Source organism: Hemicordylus capensis, chromosome 3 (genome assembly GCF_027244095.1).
Source record: "Hemicordylus capensis ecotype Gifberg chromosome 3, rHemCap1.1.pri, whole genome shotgun sequence".
In the NCBI taxonomy this organism is placed as follows: Eukaryota; Metazoa; Chordata; class Lepidosauria; order Squamata; family Cordylidae; genus Hemicordylus; species Hemicordylus capensis.
The window spans coordinates 38,140,614-38,160,378 of NC_069659.1; the positions used below are offsets into that span (position 1 = coordinate 38,140,614).

At 44.6% G+C, this 19,765-nt stretch overlaps 2 protein-coding genes across 6 annotated transcripts in view; one reads left to right on the top strand and one right to left on the bottom strand.

Moving 5' to 3' along the window:
• GTF3A (general transcription factor IIIA) lies at window positions 1-16,173 on the top strand. 2 transcript variants are annotated; one of them, XM_053309342.1, is made up of 9 exons: window positions 1-355; window positions 2,279-2,379; window positions 3,343-3,433; window positions 7,034-7,122; window positions 9,010-9,083; window positions 10,370-10,453; window positions 12,696-12,925; window positions 13,006-13,065; window positions 15,035-16,173. In XM_053309342.1, exons 1-9 carry the CDS (start codon window positions 140-142, stop codon window positions 15,191-15,193), a joined length of 1,104 nt encoding a protein of 367 aa, XP_053165317.1. In that variant the 5' UTR covers window positions 1-139; the 3' UTR covers window positions 15,194-16,173. The 2 variants fall into 2 exon arrangements, with proteins under 2 accessions (XP_053165317.1, XP_053165318.1); XM_053309343.1 differs by lacking the exon at window positions 1-355 and adding an exon at window positions 462-688.
• Window positions 15,303-19,765, bottom strand: part of MTIF3 (mitochondrial translational initiation factor 3) — a 17,346-nt gene continuing 12,883 nt past the window's right edge. For all 4 annotated transcript variants that reach the window (XM_053309347.1, XM_053309346.1, XM_053309348.1 and 1 more), the window contains exons 3-4: window positions 19,467-19,621; window positions 15,303-15,554 (exon numbers count right to left, since the gene is read on the bottom strand). In XM_053309347.1, the coding sequence (XP_053165322.1) occupies window positions 15,351-15,554; window positions 19,467-19,621 (359 nt within the window). In that variant the 3' untranslated portion in view covers window positions 15,303-15,350. The remainder of the gene's footprint in view (window positions 15,555-19,466; window positions 19,622-19,765) is intronic.

Consider the following 19,765-nt stretch of genomic DNA (forward strand, 5'->3'; position numbering starts at 1 on the left):
GGGAACCAAACTATAGCCGCTCAGGGAAGGGGGAAGCTACGGGAAGCTGGGAAGGACAAATAAGAGCGTTCCTCTTTGGGACTGGCGGAGAACGTGGAGGCGGAGCCAAAGCTCTATCACATGTCTTGCAGCCACAGAAATGGCCGGAGAGGAGCTGATCTCTGAGGAGTCCGTGGTTGTGACTGAGTTCATGCGAAACACGGAGAGTCCCATATTCGTGCCGGGCCCAAACCGCCAAAGGAGGCGACCCTCCGCCCGGCCCCAGGACGATTTCATCTGCTCCTTCCCGGATTGCGACGCCACGTACGACAAAGCCTGGAAGTTGGAGGCCCACCTTTGGCGGCACACAGGGCAGGTGAGGCGAGGGGCGGGGCCAAGAGCGACCTGGAGGGAGGGAGAGCGACGATCGGGCCCCCTCAAGGGCCAGTCCAAAGGCCAGCATTGTGGGCAGCGGGCGGGGATATAATCTTGGGACATCGGGTGGGCAAATAGGCGGGACCAAGGGGGAGGCCTCGGTTCCTAATGGAACATGATTGTGAGGCAGTGACCAATCCAGGTGAGGGAGCTCGGGGTTGGCTCAGCTAGGCCTGAAGCTCCCACTGGCCTTGGGAGCTTCTTGGTACCTTGGATGGAGGATGTATCTAACTTGGAAATCGGCTCTCCTGAAATCATTGGGGCCTGCCTCTGGGTAAATGTCATGGACAGCATCGAAGCCCTGACACCGCTTTATGTCGGTAAAGGTGGGATGTGCAGAGAATGGTGCAAAATAAGAATAAGGTCCTATTCTGTAATTCAGCATGTTCTTCAGATATAGGGATCCTTGGCTAAGGTTGCCTCCATTTTCCCTAGCAGGAATAAAGTCACTTTGGTAGCTGTATAAAAGGTAAAGTGTGCCATCCAGTCAGTTTTGACTCCAGGTGCCCACAGAGCTCTGTGGTTTTCTTTGATAGAAAACAGGAGGGATTTGCCATTGCCTCCTCCCATGCAGTATGAGATGATGCCTTTTGGCACCTTCCTATATCGTTGCTGCCCAATATAGTACCAGCTGGGCTTCAAACTGGCAACCTTCTGCTTGTTAGTCAAGCATTTCCCTGTGGCTGTATAGTGGGTGGACATTCACTAGGTAGTGTTTCCAATTATTTTATCTACTCATTCACTTATCACATTTGTAGACCTCCCCAGACTTCCATCTTTGGGTGGTTTACAACATCAAACAGATTAAAAATGAATGCCTTGAAATAACTTAAAAGCACCGTCCAGTTATAAAGCTTGGATGAAAAAATAAGTCTTTAGAGACTGTTTAAAAGTTGTCAGATGGGGAGGTTATTATTCAGCAGGAAGCACATTCAAGAGTCTTGAGAAAGCAACAGAGAAGGCCCATCCCTAAGTAGCCAGTCAGTGGCAACTGCAGGTGGACCTCTCCAGATGATCTCAATGAGTGGTGGGACTCATGGTGAAGTAGATGTTTTCTTACAACATCCCAGTGCTAAAAACACTTCATATGTTGAAGTCCTGCTTATTACACATGTTAACAAAATAGGCCTTACGGAGAGACAGAGAAATCCATAATGTGAGCTAAGAAGAAAAAGGTCTTTTGGCAGTTACAAATGAGTGAGGAGATCTCTGAGTGATTAGGAGGCCTTGCAGTTGTCTGGGTTGTAGTGTATTGTACCATAAGTAAAAGCCTCCCCGCTTCCTCCACCATTAACTGAACTGCAGCAATCTGATTAGAAATATCTTCCAGGGAGGTAACTGTTTGTTGGAACAGAAACAACACAAGTATTGTAGCACCTAACTACAAAGCTTTTCAATTTATTTCAGCATAAGCTTTGGTAGATTGCAGTCCACTTCCTCAGATGAGCAAAATGTCTTCACCATTTGGCAGGAGTGTGTATGTGTGTGTATGTGCATGCACACACTTGTAAAAGGCGAGATTGTTCCTTTCTGAATACTTCTAAGTAACTTAGTATATCAGAGAAGACTATCTTATCTAATCTTATCTACTGTTTCTTTCTGCTGCTGTGAATCATCATATTTCTCTCATACATCTTAAATTTACATAAAAATGGATACTAACTGTACACCTTCCATCCTTTAATTGTGTGTGTGTGTGTGAATGTCAAGTATTAATCTGAAGTCTCTGGCTGATATTTGACTAAAGGTCTCTAGTTCAATCCTCAACCAAATATTGTATTCTCTTTTCAAGAGCAATTTTCAGGAAAATAGTAAGACATGCAAGTACAACTAATTGATTTTATGTTCCTGTTTTTTTAATCAGCGCCCCTTTGTTTGTGATTTTGAAGGCTGTAATAAAGGCTTCACTAGATATTTCCATCTCAAGCGCCATTTTCTTACGCACACTGGAGAAAAGGAATTTATGTAAGTATAAATTGAAGGTGGGGGTGGGGCAGGTGATGGAATTTTTTTAAAAAAAAACAACCACCCCAAAACCTGAACAGGTCCTGTGACCAGACCCCCAGATTCTCCGATTGACTGACTGATCACAAAGAACAGAATCCAGCAATAGAAACATGTATTTCATGTGAGTGTTGTGAAATCGGCTGTTATTGGCATGTGCAATACATGCCTTATTGGACAATTTTTCAATCCAATGAAAATGTTATCTGATAAAAAACAATTTGATACAATGTACTTGTATTGTATCATATCAAACTGTATCAGAGGGGGTTTTACCCTCTGAGCAGACTTTATTCTATCTTCTAATCAACTGCTCTCTGGGCAGCTCCAGCTACTACAACCAGGGGTCATCCCATGAAACTGAAGGCTGGGAAATTTAGGACTGACAAAAGGAAGTACTCTTTCACACCTATGGAATTCTCTGCCACAGGATGTGGTAGTGGCCACCAGCTTGGATGGCTTTAAAAATGGTTTAGATAAATTCATGGAGGACAGATCTATCAATGGCTAATAGTCTGGTGGTTATAGGCCACCTCCAGCCACAGAGGCAAGATGCCTCTAAATGCCAGTTGCAGGGGAGCAACAACAGGAGAGAGGGCATGCCTTTACCTCTTGCTTGTGTGTTTCTCAGAGGCATCTGGTGGGCCACCATATGAAACAGGGTGATGGACTAGATAGATAGGCCAGCAGTGTTTCTCAGAGGCATCTGGTGGGCCACTGTGTGAAACAGGGTGATGGACTAGATAGATAGATCCAGCAGGCCTGTTATTAAAATGGCCCATAATGCCATGGGGGAGGAAGCAACCTCCTAATATTGTGGCCTTTCCATGGTGGGTTACTGGGGGGGTACGTGGTGACTGTGCCCTGTAACTGTTTTTATTTCTTTATTCTTGTTGTTGAGAACATACATTTGTGTATTTGTAGGTGCATAGCATATGGGTGCAACAAAAGATTTACGACAAGGTCAAATTTAAACAAGCATATTGAACGTAGGCATCAACAAAGGCAGTTTGTAGTAAGTAGCTCTGTTTTATTTTGTGTTTGCTGTCATGCTTAGGATTGGAAAATAATTTCTTAAACTGACTTGCTTGTATCATATGTCTGACAATGTTGATGTTTTTCATTATGCACATTTGGGCTGCGATTCAGTCATGTATACCAGTATGAGCATGCTGGATTTCCCTTTGTCAGGCCAAGTGGGGCAAAATGCTCTGTTTGTTTGCAGTGTGCAGTCTGCAGTGGAAGCTCAGTGGGAGAATTCCAGTGCAGCTCTGCGAGCCGCTGTGTGCATGAGTTGACTGTATTGCAAGGGATCAAGTGAATCTAAAACCTAGAAGACCTGGATCTCCTGTTCCACTTTGCCATCGATTCATACGCTTGTCCTTCAGCATATCATAAAGTACAGCATATTTTATTTATTTATTCATCCTATTTTTATACTGCCTAATATGTACATCTCTAAGCGGTGTACAAAACTTAAAATATGGAAAAGTAAAAACAGATTAAAATTCCACAAGACACAATAAAAACAAAATATTAAAATTAATTCCAGTTAAAAGCCTATGAGAGCAGGTGTATCTTGAGGGTCTTCCTGAAAACAAACAGGAGGAGATGTTCTTATTTCAACAGGGAACATATTCCAAAGCATATGCCACTAAAACCTTACCATCTTTCTGCTAAACTGCCAGACATTGAAAATCTGCTCAAGGTCTCTGTGGAAAGATGGGTCTCCAGAGTGGCACATAGCATTAGCAGAAAAATTGACTTACCAGAGGAGACTTGAGATGGGTCTCAGTGACCACCACTGTTGCTGCTTCTTGTTGTTGCATGGTTCCCCTTCATATCTTATGTCAATGGTCATTCCATGCATTTGTTCATAAGAGCTTTTGGAGTTTTTGGAGCATTACCTAATCAGATGCTATTGGTGGGGCCCACTGTCATGGACGGATCACCATCTGGTTAAGGTAAGGCAGCCACAACCCACCTATGCAGGAGTGAAGGACCCATTAGGTTTGTCCGCCCAAGAAGGTTATTGAATCCAATAGGATTACAAGAAGCCTTGGAAGGGTTTCCAGCTGGGTCTGCTTAGTGATTCTGTTGATGCTCTGGTGCAAACATGGAATAATGAACTTACTGGAGCGGTAGACTTAAAGTCTTCCCCGTGGTATTCAGATGAACTGCAGGAGCTGAAGCGGCAAGGTAGACTAGAGTGCAAGTGGAGGAAGTCTCCGCACAAATTTGATAGATTGCAACACAGAGCTCATTTGAGGATCTATGCATGGGCAGTGCAGACAGCAAAGAAGCGGTTCTTCTCTGGCCACATTGCTTCTGCAAATTCATGGCCAGCTGAGTTGTCTAGGGTTGTGAGGGTGCTAGTTCATGCCCTCTCTGCCTTGAATTTGGAACCATCTGTCACTCTCTGTGATGTTCTTAATAACTTTTTTGTAGATAAAATATCTTGTATTCATGCTGAACTAGATGCCACAGTTACTGCAGAGTTATCGTAGAGGTGCCCAGCAACTCCTCTTGTAGGACTGAATTGGATCAATTTCAGTTTGTTACTTCTGATGATGTGGACAAACTGCTTCGGACTTATCCCCTACCACCTGCTCTCTTGACCCTTGCCCAACTTGGCTTATTTCACCTGATAGTCATATTATCAGAGAGGGTCTGGTAAATATAATAAATGCTTCGCTGTGGTAGGACAGGATGCCTCCTTATCCTAAGGAGGCTATTATTAGATCTTATTTGAAGAAACCTGCTTTGGATCCTTCAGAGTTAGCTAATTAGAGGCTTGTCTCTAATGTTCCTTGGTTGGGCAAGGTGATTGAGTGAGTGGTTGCTTCTCAGCTTCAGGCAGTTCTGGATGACACAGGTTATTTAGATCCTTTCCAGATTGGCTTTCGGGTGGGCTATGGGGTTGAGACTGCCTTGGTCGGCCTGATGGATGATCTCCAATTGGCGATCAACAGAGGGAGATTGACTCTACTGATCCTTTTGGATCTCTCAGCGGCTTTCGATACCATTGACCATGGTATCTTGCTGGGTCGCTTGAAGGAGGTGGGATTGGGTGGCACTGTTCTACAGTGGTTCCATTCCTACCTCTCTGGCAGATTCCAGATGGTTTCACTTGGAGACTATTGCTCTGAAAAGCTAAAGCTGAAGTGTGCGGTTCCACAAGGCTCCATACAGTCTCCAGTGCTTTTTAACATCTACATGAAACCTCTGGGAGAGATCGTCAGGAAGCTTGGTCTGGGATGCTATCAATATGCTGATGACACCCAGATCTATTCCTCTATACCAGGGGTGGGGAACCTTGGCACTCCAGCTGTTTTTGAACTACAACTCCCATCATCCCCAGCCACAATTATTGTGGTTGGGGATGGTGGGAGTTGTAGTTCAAAAACAGCTGGAGTGCCAAGGTTCCCCACCCCTGCTCTATACCAACTTCATCAGGAAATGTCATGACCTCCACTAAGCGCCTGCCTGGAGGCGATAATGGGCTGGATGAGGGATAACAGACTGAAGTTGAACCCCAAAAATACAGAGGTTCTGTGTGTAGGGGATTGGGATCCAAGAGATGGTTTAGATCTGCCTGTTCTGGTTGGGGTTACACTCCCCCTAAAAGATCAGGTTTGTAGTCTGGTAGTGCTCCTGGATCCCAAACTCTCCCTGGTTTCTCAGGTTGAAGCTGTGGCTAGGAATGCTTTTTACCAGTTTCGGCTGATATGCCAGATGCGTCCATTCTTGGAGACTAGTGACCTTAAAACCGTGGTACATATGCTGGTAACCTCTAGGCTTGACTACTGTAATGCACTCAACATGAGGCTTTCTTTGTACATAGTTTGGAAACTAAAATTGGTACAGAATACGGCAGCCAGACTGGTCTCTGGGTTTACCCGAAGGGACCATATAACACCAATTCTAAAAGAACTGTACTGGCTGCTAATAGGTTTCCGAATGAAATACAAAGTGCTAGTTATTACCTATAAGGCCCTTAATGGCTTAGGTCCAGGGTATTTAAGAGAGCGCCTTCTTTTTTGTGAACCCTTTCGCCTATTACAATCATCTGGAGAGGTCTGGTTATGGTTTCTGCCCACTCATTTGGTGGTGACCTGGGACCGGGCCTTTTCTGTGGCTGCCCCAGGGCTTTGGAATGCGCTCCCTTCTGAAATAAGAGCATCTCCTTCTCTGTTTGCTTTTAGGAGGACCCCAAAGGCGTACTTGTTTTCCCAGGCCTTCAACTGAGATTCGTTTTTTAAATTTTAATGGGTGTTTAACGTGTTTTTATCTATGATTTTTATCTTTTTATGAATTTTAAATGTGTTGTATTTTGTTTTAATTCTGTACACCACCTAAAGATTTTTATACTAGGCAGTATATAAATGCAATCAATCAATCAATATTTAAATCCTTTTTTTGTGATTCCGATTAGACCTTAATGTATGAAATAAGACTCAGGCATGTTTATGTTTGCATGTTGTAGTAATTTTCTCTTTCTTATACTCCATCTTGTATATAAAAATGATTTTGGTAAGATAAAGTACAGCATACGCTAATACTAAACTTTACCTTGGCATGTCTCTAATCGTAACTCTCTTGTTTTTCTGAACAGTGTGACTTTGAAGACTGTGGGGAATCTTTTAAAAAACACCAGCAGTTAAGAGTTCATCAGGCTCAACACACCAGTGAACCGCTGTTCAAGTAAGTGAATATTTTAAAAATTGTGCCTTTTTCTCTACAACCTTATTGTGTATGAAAAGAAGTACTGAGGTTGCCAAGATGCCTGTAGGGGCTGAAATTAGCAAATGGTTGCCTTGTAGAAGATAAGTTAAAATTTTATTGGAGGCCTAATAATATAATAGCTGTAGCAGCTGAATTTCACATGATGTGTAGGAAAAAATACCAGGAGTGGTTCTCACGGTCCCTGCTTTATCCCATATCCTGTCTTGATTAGCATTAAACTTTTTTTAAATATGTGAAACTTGGTATCTTTAATTTTAGCTTTTAAAAAATGGAAAATTTCATAAAACCAGTGTTCACTTTTGGATAAAGAAGCTTTCATGATATTTATCCCAGTAGTTGTTGTACCTTTTGTCCTCTACTTCTGGGCCAACCTAACTTCTCACAATTCCTTTCACCATTTCGCAAAGAGAATTTCAATCCTCGATCTTCCCCTTTCACCCCAGCAAAGTTATTGATGACTTTTATTTTGGACTCTTGGGGAGGTGCAGGAGAGAAGACCAGGTCCAATGCTTTTGCCACATTGTATAGAACAGCCTATTGTGTTTGGGCTCTCAACTGCATGGTCTTATGCAAAATAGCCATTGCCCTGTGCCTCAGTCCCTTTCATCCACCTGTAATGTTGGATTTCTTACTTTTAACAAATAATTGCATGTACTGAGCCACTGAAAATAGATTGGTTTTAGATGGCCAAATAGTGTGTTCTACTAAATAAGTCGTACCTTGAGGTTTGCAAGCACATGACTGAAAATTGGGAGCACGCCCAGATCTTCCTCCTGGGCTGGGTGTGTCTCCAAACTATTGCCAACCATGTGAACCAGTCTCTTGTCTCCTTTGGGAACAGCAAGGTTAACAACATTTTATTTGTGAAAACAAACACTCTAATCCTGGCTTAAATACATGTAACTATATGTACATGTTCATCTTTTTATTCTTGTCTCTTCTCCTGTGTCTGGTTTTCTCATGTCTGGTAAGCTCACTGGGGACAGCAACTTGTCTCTTCTTGCTTTGTTCTATCTAGGAGATCTCTAGCCCACCTTTCTTGCATGCTGGAACCAGTGTTCTCTCTAATTGTTTTCCATCTGTGTGCAGAATGAGTGTTGTTCTGGGCGGCATTATCAAGGCTGTGTGTGTGCACATGCATTCAGACTGGGATCTTCCCAATTCAAACTGAGTGGGATCTAAAATAAACTGAGCGGACATTAAAAAAAATGTTAGCACATGCACACGTTTTAGAGGGAACACTGGTTGATATTCAACGTGGCATTCATGGGGTTCCCAGGCCATCTCCTGTCCAGGCACTGACCAGACTAGTGTGTTCTCATTTATTTATTTTTCATCTCGGTGTGGGATGAGCTTTGGTCTGGGCATCCGTATCAAGGTAGTGTGTGCACACATGCATTCATTCAGAGTGGGACCTTCCTGATTCAACCTGAGTGGGATCTAAAATAAACTGAGTGGACATCAAAAAACGTGTGAGTGTGCACACGCCTTGGAAGGAACACTGGACCAGACCTAGATCTTAGCTTCAGCAAGGTGGTTGCATCTTGTGACCTTAAACCATGCCCTGGAACTTCTAAAACTCTGTTTTGCACCATATGCATTGATGATATGACATAAGCTTCTTATGGTGTTGAAATAATTTATGGAAGATGAAATCTAAAAATGTTGTACAAAACCCAAACAATATCTTCTTGTAGCATAGTTCAGATGTGAGAAGTTCTTAGTGTTGAAAGGATCATATTAATTGGGATAGTAAAAGTATAGAAAAAGTAACTTGCAGTTATAATAGAGGTTGCTTTTGAGTTTATAAGTTCTGTTTCAGTTTTGTGTGTGTTTGCCACCTAGATGTATCCATGAAGGATGTGGAAAATCCTTCTCTACACCTGGCCATCTAAAACGTCATGAGAAGACCCATGAAGGTAACCTGCTCTTCTTGCTTTTGCTCTGCCAAAATAGTAAAATGCAGAAGTTGGGCAGGTTCATGCAGCAGTACAAAAAACAAAACAAGTTAGAGTAAGAACTAATCTGCCTACTTTCCTTTCACTATCTTTGCAACTGGAATAAATTTGATACAGATTGGTTGGGCAGTTCACAAGTTAGCCCACTTGCACCTCAAATGTTCATTCATCTGCCATCTTGAATTAGGCTGGATGAATCATCATAAACTGTGCGTGTGAGGTGTCGCTATAACTGTACCAATTTGGTCCAAATTCGTTCATGTGTCCGCCATCTTGAATCAGGGTGGATGACATCATTACAAACGAAGCCCTTGAGGTGTCCCTCAGTTAGGCGGTTCACAAATTAGCCCACTTGCGCCTCAAACATTTACGCACCCTCCATCTTGAATCGGGGTGGATGACCATCATAAACTATGCTGTTGAGGTATGTCTCTACAATTGTACCAAATTTAGTTTATATACAAAGTTGATTTGGGGGACATACACACAGGTGACCTCATAAGCCTACTGGAAGTAGGCTAAAAAGTATGTATTGCTATCCTGTGAGAGAACAGAAGACCTGAGGCTTGTCTGGCAACCCTCCCCATCCATTACAGGGGAAAGAAGGATCTTGTTTCCCTAGTGGGAGGACCTGGCTGCTGCCATTCCCAGGCTCTCCTGGGAGATCAAGACCTGCAGCTACCAGAGGCAGCAGAGTGGCACACCTAAGAATCCTTTGCTATGGTACTTGGATATGCCCCAACCACAGGAGCTTGTTTCCTTGCCATTTCATGTGAGTTGTGGAGAAATCTGGCAAGCCTAGAAACCAAAATGATTCTGATCCAGTTTGCATTCATCTTTGCTTTTTGGTCTAACTTACTATCTAGGCACTTTGGGAGTAAAAGGAGACACAACAGGTAACTTGTGCATAAGCCCCCCCCCCTCCCCGGTTCTTGCGTTTTGGTTTTACTTGCTTGTTGGGTGGGCTTGGAATGGAATAAGTGGAATATGATGTTATGTCTGATAGCTGCAACATTAAAAAAACGACAACATAAGATGAGCCTTGCTGGGTCATGCCAGAGGCCCATCTAGTTCAGCATCCTGTTTCCCACAGTGGCCCACCAGATGCCTATGGGAAGCCCATAGGAAAGAGAGAGGGTAAAACTCCTTTTATAGCCATCCAAGCTGGTAGCCATCACATCCTGTGGCAGAGAGTTCCATAGCCTTAAAATGGCTGTTGGGTTAAAATGAACTTTTTATTTTTATAGGATATCTGTGCAGAAAAGATGGTTGTTGGTTTATTGCAAACACTTGGTCAGAGCTCCTGAAACATATGAAATATGAACATGTGGGTAAGTGTTTTTGAAAACTTAGTAGTTTCACTTTTAAAAATCTGATGTCAAAGTCTTCATAAGAATCTGCCTTATACAGAGTCAGACCATTGGTCAGGCTACCTCAGTATTGTCTACACTGACTGGCAGCGACTCTCCAAGGTTTCAGGCAGGAGTCTCTCCCAGCCCTATCGGGAGATGCTGCCAGGGAGGGAGCCTGGGACCTTCTGTTTGCAGATATGCAGATGCTCTTCCACTGAGCTATGGCCCCATCCCCTGAGGGAGGGCTGCACAGCTTTGGCCCTCCATCTGTTCTTGGACTCCAACTCCCATAATTCCTAGCTACAATGACCACTAGTCGGGGATGGTGCAACAGCTGCAGGAGGGCCAATGTTGTGCAGCCCTGCTCTAGGGGGAATATCTTGCAGTGCTCCCATCCAAATGCTTAGCAGAGGGGACAGTTAAGAAACCATGACAGAATTTCTTCTGCCATTCATTGTCCTTGTTGAATTTGGCTCATAGCATCACAGTGATGTAATAATACAATTCTGACCTGGGTAGTATGTATTTTTAAGCATGGATATGTTGGTGTGCACACAATGCCTGCACAGTGTTTCTATAGCTCTCTAGAGCCCTGTAAAAACTGTTGGTACTATTGCTCTATATTTGCAGATGAGGAGCTGGAAGTTTGCCTAAGGCCACCTAGTAAATTCAGGGCAGAGGTGAGACCTGAACCAGGCACTAGAGATGTGCATGGATCGGATTTTGCAATTTGATTCGAGATTGAATCACAAAATACTCGAATTGATTCGTCAAAACAGAGGCCATTCCTGGCTGTTGGGACAAATCAACCCGAATCAGTTTGAGTGATTTGGCCATAGGGAACAATGAGCAACTCTAAGCACCCCATTTTCTCCCATGAGTAGGTTCTAGGGACACCAGTGTGGGCTGGGTGGTAGGGCATGATGGGTGTTACCTACCACCACAAAAGAAATGGGAGTGGGCTATTTATTATTATTATTTAACCTTCTCCCCTCCTCCTCCCCCCAATAAAAACCCCATAGAATCCTCTGGAGGTTTGGAGGAAAGGCTAATTTTTTAAAAAATCACCCGCTTGCCCTTTGCTTTTGTGGATTGGCTGGTAGGTAGTGCCTGCCCACCAGAATGGTGCTCGAATCACTCAAATCAGTTCGAGTTTGAATCAGGGTTGATTCAACGTGAACCCTAATCAGGCCTAAGGGTGATTCGGTTTGAGTTCAAATCACTCATATCAGCCCGATTCAAGCTCTAATCGATTCAAATCAAATCAATTTGTAAATCAATACCAGGCACTAGAACATAAAAATAGCCCTGCTGAATTAGACCCAAGTCCAGCATCCTGTTTCCTACACTGGCCCACCAGATGTCTCTGGGAAGCCCATAGACAAGAGATGAAGGCATGCCCTCGCTGCTGCTGCTGCTGCTGCTCCACTGCACATGGTATTTGGCGATACACTACCTCCAGGCTCAGAGGCATGATATAGCCATCAAGACTAGTAGTCAGTGATAGACGTATCCTCCATGAATTTGTGCAACTCCCTCTTAAAGCCATCTGGTGGCCATCGCCACATCCTGTAGCAGAGAATTCCATACATTGTGTGGAAAAAGTACTTCCTCTGGTTGGTCCTAAATTTCCTGGCAGCTGGATTTATGGGATGACCCCTGGTTCTAGAGCTGTGGCAGAATGAAGAAACAATTCTCCCTCCCTCCCACACTATGCATAATTTTATAGACTCCCTATCATGTCTCACTGTAGTTTCCTTTCCCCCTAACCTAAAAGCCCCAGATGCTGTAGCCTTGCTTCATAAGGAAGGTGGTGCTCCAGACCTCGGATCTTCTTGGTTGCCCTCTTCTGCACCTTTCCCAGTTCTATAATGTCCTTTTTGAAATATAGTGACCCTAAGTGTACACTGCACTCTACACAGGCACTTCTCGGTTTGCAGCTTGGTTTCTTAGCCACTTTCCTGTGCTCACTTTCTCATGTTGGGTACAGGGAGCAGGGGTGTGTATCTGATGGACAGGAGTGTAACACACAACCCTGTAAAAGAAGTGAAAGCTCAGTGGGACTAAAACAGTGGAGTCAGAACTGCTGATATTCTGTTGTGCTGCTTTAAAGAGCATGCACATAAATGACTCTTCACCCTGAGGAGGGATCTCTGCTAAATTCTGCTTAACAGAAGTTCCATCAACCAGCTTGGCCAATAACTTATTTCTCTTCCTCTAGAACCAGTCATTTGTAATGTGTGTTTCAAAGAATTCCGCCGCAAAGATTACCTCAAAGCCCACCAGAAAACTCATGACACAGACAGAGAGGTACTAAAATGTCCAAGAGAGGGCTGTGGAAGAACTTACACAACCTTGTTCAACCTTCAAAGCCATATTGCTTCATTTCACGAGGAGAAGAGACCATTTGTCTGCGAACATCCTGGCTGTGGAAGGCTTTTTGCAATGAAAGTAGGCATTTTAAGTCTCTTTAAAATACATGTTCTTCTTTCTCCTCCATGGCATATATAAACATCTTTTATTTTTTACAGCAAAGTCTCATGAGGCATGCTGTGGTACATGACCCTGACAGGAAGAAGCTGAACATAACAGTAAGCCAAACTCTGTTTCCGTTCTAGTTTTAGGACAAGCAGAACTGCAAACCAGCAATTTCCAAATGTCTTGTAGACTTTCTCCCTACCCCCCACTTCTGACATCTATATCCTGCTCTTCCTCTAAGCCTAAAGAGCCCAGAGCAATGTACATGGATAAGTTTATCCCCACAACAACCCTATGAGGTAGGTTAGGCTGAGAGAGAAGTGGCTAGTGTGTTTCACCTTTCTGAGAGGTGACAGTTTGCCAGCACAGGGGGCTGATATGACCAGGTAAGTACATAGTAGTAAGCAGTAGTACATTTGTCACAGGAGGAAAGTAACTATAGAGTTGCCACTGAAAACATTAAATCTGAAGCTTCATATGTATGTACAGTTCCTGTTCCAGTGAAACAGCTGGGAGTGTTGAGGGAAGCAAAGTTTTAGCACTTGGCTTAGGAACAGTGGCTGGTTCTAAACTCGCCCAGGATGACACTTGATTTTGCTTAAAACAAAACCTCAGAGACTGTTCAGAAGTTTGACCTTGGGTGAAGCATCTGAAGAATTGAGGGAAGCTAATAGTTTCCGTAAGAATACTGGAATTCTGTGGAGGTGGGGGTGGTGTCCACACCCCTTAGGAACATAGGGACCTGCTAGTGATGTGCCCGGACCGATCCAGAGGCCATTCTACAGGCGTCTGAACCTGGGCGGTTCGGATTCTGGTGGTTCAGGGTGGGGGGTCCCCTTAAGGGTGCAGGAGGGTTTACTTACCCCTCCCACCACTTTCCCCCCTCCGGTGCCCGTATTTCATGGAGTAATTGTTCTTACTATTTCCTCGAGTGCCCCTTCTCCGGCGCTCTGCTGCAGCAATTGTTTTAGTAATGGGGCGGCAGGATACCTCCCTGCCGCCCCTTCCTCCGCTTGGCGTCATGGCATAAAGTGCAGAAAGGCTTTAAGAAGCCTTTTGTGCGCGTGCACATACGTACTTAAGTAAACGGAGCGGCAGGATATCTTCCTGCCGCCCCTTCTCCCGCTTTGCTGCACTTTGCAGCAAAGTGAAACGGAAGAAGGGGCGGCAGGAAGATATCCTGCCGCTCCGTTTACTTAAGTACGTATGTGCACGCGCACAAAAGGCTTCTTAAAGCCTTTTTGCACTTTATGCCATGACGCCAAGCGGAGGAAGGGGTGGCAGGGAGGTATCCTGCCGCCCCATTACTAAAACAATTGCTGCAGCAGAGCGCCGGAGAAGGGGCACTCGAGGAAATAGTAAGAACAATTACTCCATGAAATACGGGCATCGGAGGGAGGAAAGTGGCGGGAGGGGTTAGTAAACCCTCCTGCACCCTTAAGGGGACCCCCTCTACCCCAGTGCCGGACTGCAGCTCCGCGGTTCCGTGCACACCCCTATGACCTGCCTTATACCAAGTGTGATGATTGGTCCGTCTCACTCAGTATTGTCAATTCTGACTGGCTCTCCAGGGTTTTAGGAATCTTTCTCAGCCCTACCTGGAGAGGCGAGAGATGTGACTGACTTGTCCAGGGTCACCCAGTGAGTGTCATGACTGAATGGGGATTTGAACTGTTTCCCCAGTCCTAGTTCATTCGAACTACTATACCATGGCAGTATGTGTGAAGAGCAAGCTATGATCTCTCTGATCTGAAGGGTAGTAGATCTGTGGCCTTGTGAAAGTGCCCTGCTGCTTGCTTCTACTTATCTTTTACTTGTCAAGGAAAGCAAATACTTCAAGAATGCCATTATTCTTCAGGGCACTCCCCCCCAAAGGAAACCAAACCCAGCTAGTCCTCCCTGCCAATGAACTTCACAGTGCTTGGGAGCCACAGGAGTTATGTGGCAAGAATAGTAGCTATAAATAATACACACAATAACTGTATATATATTGGTTTTATATTTTAAAAAAAATTTCCCCATGTGATAAAAAAGGAGAGAGATAACTAAACTATTCTGAGCCATGAATCCTTTTTACCTCAGCCTAAAAAAGAGCGTCCTAAGCGGAGCCTGGCTTCTCGCCTCAGTGGATACATCCCACCTAAAGCACCACGGAAAAGTCCATCATCCGCAGAAGAGACTTTGACTACACCTGCAGAGAACCAAACGCTGCCTACTGTGGAAACACTGTCCCTAGACTAGAACTTAAGATGAGCCTGAATGATGGCTTTGTGTATTTCAGGGTTTGGGTAGTTTTATGAAGCAGTTGTGTTTGGCAGGTTTTGTTGTGGGATAAGTACAGGAAACTGAATTTGCTTTGAGGTCTTTTATTTTTTTCCACTTTGGGAAAGTAATTAAATCATTGCTTGAGAACATCTGACTCTGTCTCCTTTCCACTGTCGTCCTGCACTTTTTCTTTCTTCTCCTTCTTGTACTTGTGCATTTCTTTGTCCGACATGTGTCTCAAGACACATGTACTCCTTCCTCCTTTAACAACGCGGGGCTGGGAAAGGTAAGTAGCTTTCTCAGGCATTGTCTCCAATATCCGATCAAAGAACACTAACTGAAAATAGAAAGAGCTTGGCATTATTAATCACGCTAGAGTCTAGGGATGTGAATGCACTGATTGTTGTGGTTCAGTCTGTGAAGTGGTTTGGTTGGATCGACTGGCCAGTCCATTTGATCGAATCGGTTCAAGGGGTTATGCTTGTAAAGGGGGAATCCAGTGAGGATTCCCCTTTATAAGCAAAGGGGAATCCTGCTTTTAAAAGGCTACTAAGGATGGCCAGGGGAACGGCGAGAGAGACCTTGAAAAGTTGGTCTTTACCGATCCTCTGGTGGTGGCAGTGGAGTTCCAGTCTCTGCAGAGGCCATTTGCCTGGCCTGTGTAGATGCAAAGTGCTGGAGAGAGATGGAGAGTTGCCGTAGCAACTATGCATGGAATGTTGGGAGGAGGGTTTTGACTAAGTCAGTTGGTGACATTTAGGTACTGAGTAGGACTTGGGAACAGAAAACTCTAGCTTATACCTATGAGATATATTTAGAAAGGAAGTCAGCTGCTAGACTCAATACAGTGTATCTTGACCTATTTGGCAACATTGTAGTGAAGTTTATGTGCCCTGCTTTGCAGAGATCCTTATTTCCATTCTTTGGTAAACAATAAACTTGTTTTCACACTTTAAGCTTTGCTTCTTTCTTTCTTTCTTTGATGCAATGAACATACATGCCTATCCTGTGCTCACGAGGTTATGTGAGCAAGACATTTGAGAGCAGGGTAATAGACAACCATACAGTGGCTGCAAAAGAAAGGAATAACTTACAAAATTCCATAAGAACAGCCCTGCTGGATCAGCCCCAAAGTCCTTCTAGTCCAGCATCCTGTTTCACACAGTGGCCCACCAGATGCCACTGGAAGCCTATAGGCAGGAGTTGAGGGCATGCCTTCTCTCCTGCTTACTCCCCTGCACCTGGTATTCAGAAGCATCCTGCCTTTGAGGCTGGAGGTGGCCTATAGCCCTCTGACTAGTAGCTGTTGATAGACCTCTCCTCCATGAAGTTATCCAAACCCCTCTTAAAGCCATCCAAACTAGTAGCCAACATCACATCTTGTGGCAGATAATCCCACAGGTTGATTATGTGTTGAGTGAAAAAGTACCTCCGTTTGTTGGTCCTAAATTTCCTGGCAATCAATTTCATGGGCTGACCCCTGGTTCTACTGTTATGTGAGAGGGAGAAGAATTTATCTCTGTCCACTTTTCTCCACACCATGCATGATTTTGTAGACCTCTATCATGTCTCCCTCAGTCATCTTTTTTTCTAAACCAAAAAGCCCCAGGTGTTGTAGCCTTGCCTCATAAGGAAGGTGCTCTAGGCCCCTGATCATCTTGGTTGCCCTCTTCTGCACCTTTTCCAGTTCTACAATGTCCTACATGAATGTGGTGACATAATTATGTGCACGGACCGGTCCGGAGGCCATTCTACAGGCTTCCGGACCTGTCCAATCTTGGGGCGGTTCGAGCGCCTGGGTGGCGGTTCCTCAGGCGGTACCTACTTACCCCTCCCCTCGCTTTCACCCCACCGGCGCGTGTTATTTTTGTAAGCATCTGGGGTGACGCACGTGCACAAAAGGCTTTCTGAAGCCTTTTGCTGCTGAGAGGGGGAAGGGGCGGCAGGGAGGTATCCTGCCGCCCCAAATGCTTACAAAAATAACGTGCGCCAGTCGGGGGAAAGTGGCAGGAAGGGTAAGTACACCCTCCCCCTGCCCTTAAAGGAACCCCCACCCCAGTGTCAGACCGCAGCTCCGTGCACAGCCCTATGGTGACACAATTGATATTAAAAACATTAAATAAATCACCTCTCTGGACTTGGGAGGGGCAGCGGGGTAGGTTCCTGACAGTGGCCATCGGTGTGACCAGGCACATTTGCATCCTCCGCAGAGGCTGGAAGCCTGCTGCTGCTGGAGGATCAGTAAGCACCTACAGTCGTCCCTCCCAAACTGCGAGGGTTCCATTCTGGGAAAACCTCACCACTGGCAAATTTGTGGTAGACAAACCATTGAAATTAATGGCAAATGGAGTTAGGGGAATTGCAGTTGCGAAAGGACTGCAAAATACAGTAAAAAATAGGTATGACCCAGCCCCTGAAAACAGTAACCACCAACCCCCTTGCAAAAAAACCTCACCGAACCGTGGATACTTGGATCATGGTTGGCGAGACCTACCACAATGTCCCGGTCGCAGATACTCAAAAACACAATTGGGAAACCTTACAGTTGGTGAGAGATGACTGACACCCCCCCTACACACACCCCTCCCTTAGTCTTTTAAAGGTAGGATTCCCCTTTACAAGCATAGCCCTTCGAACGGGTCTGCAACAGAAGAGGCTCAGTCTGGTTTGATCACAGACCATTTCCTCTCCTTGAAGCCAGTTCACTTCACAGTTGAACTGGCCTGGTTCATTGTGGACCACTTGTGCACACCCCCTCTAGAGTCTTTAGTGAAAGGGTTTGAATGAAATACGGCAGTTGAGCATAGGATATTTGTGTTTGAAGCTTTTATATCAATACTTAAACATGATGGAGCAAGCTATAATGCAAGAGGTTCAAACATTTGAAGAGCTGGACAATTAAAGGTGGCTATGTTGAGATGGGCATTTCTGCCTTGTGCATCACTGCAGTGCCCTGCTCAGCAGTTTATCTTCTGTGGTAGGGGGATCAGGGACAGACAGCTTAGCTGAGGTTGGAGATCTGCCATGTTCCATTCTCTGTCCTTTTGGGGTAAGTCCTATTGCCAGAGATACCACTTTCTTTTCACGCCCTAGGTTGCCTGTGGAATTGGCAACAGCAGGGCATCGGTGTGGGGCAGCATCAATGACTTGGCCCAGGGACCTCCCGTTTCTGACTAGTGATGTATCTTTCCTTAATATGTACATGATGTATTCCAATATGTCTCTGCTCTCACTTCACTGTTTTTGTGGTTGCCATCTTCTGCACTGTTCCTTGGCAGCCCCACTAAACTCAAGACTATGTGCCAGGTTCACACGTAAGCAGGGAGCCTGCAGTTCAAGCAGCCTGTGCTGCAGCTGGGAACCTAAAGTTGGCACCACAGATGGTCATGTATCTTGGGTTGCTGGAAGTAGCCAAAAGTATGCCCCTTGTGTGTGTGCCTCCAAGGCTATCCCAGACTGCCTTATGCTGCCCTTCAACTGGCAATCCTTCCCTACATAATCTGCTTTGCAGCCATTGGTCTCAACAGCAAAGTGAGCCGGCTTGCCTGGAACAAGTCATGGATTCTTGAAGAGCATGGATTCAGATGTGTGAAATAAAGTGGAGCATTACTAGGGTCAACAAGCCAAGTTCAATTCTAGGGCTACAAATCTAGGTTTCCCTCCCTGAGGCACATGAAGTTGTTGCAGTCTCCGTAACCCAGTTGTCCCCTACCCTGTAATGCTGCTGTATGGCAAGTAGGTTCTGCACAACTTGTGAACCTGGCTAATAAAGATACTTTAACCCAGGTGTGGCCAACCCGAGGCTCTCCAGTTATTGGACTACAACGCCCATCATCGCTAGCCACATGTTGCTGCTGGGGATAATGGGAGATGTCCAACAAATGGGTTGGGTTTGACCAACATCTACACTAATTTGACATGCATAGATAGTCAAGATATTAGGAGTTTTTATGGATGTCAAGTTAGTGTATGTCCATAGTCCTGAGTTTAATGGAACTTCTAAGAAACAATGCACAGGACTGCAGCCACAATGAAAGTGAAAGCATATGAATGTACTGGGTATGTATTAAAACAAAAATACTTATCTAATGATTATCATAGAGGCATGGGTAAAGACTAGGTATTTTGCAATCTTCCTGCAGCATCTAGAAAGATGTCCCAAAATGTGTGTCTTGATGTGAAATCAACAGGCAATTCATAATTCCCCTTAACTACAAATTATCATACTTCAATCTTTGCCTTTGCTTACCATCTTCTCTGGCCCATCAGCAATATTCTTTTGATGCAGAATAATCCTGACATGATGCTTCTTGTCGATCCACTCCTGAATGTGTTTGATCTTTGTCTCTAAATCTTGTTGTCCAATAGCTGCGGAAAAAGTTAACTCCTTCTGTTGAACAGGTCCTGTTAAAATATAAACAAAGGTTGATAAGCTTTAGATTTAGTAGTTGCTTGGGAACTGCACCATAAATATAGGTGGCCTCATACAAGTAGCTGTTGCTTATTTATGTGGTATACCTACATTCAAGCTACCTTCTAGACAGAGGT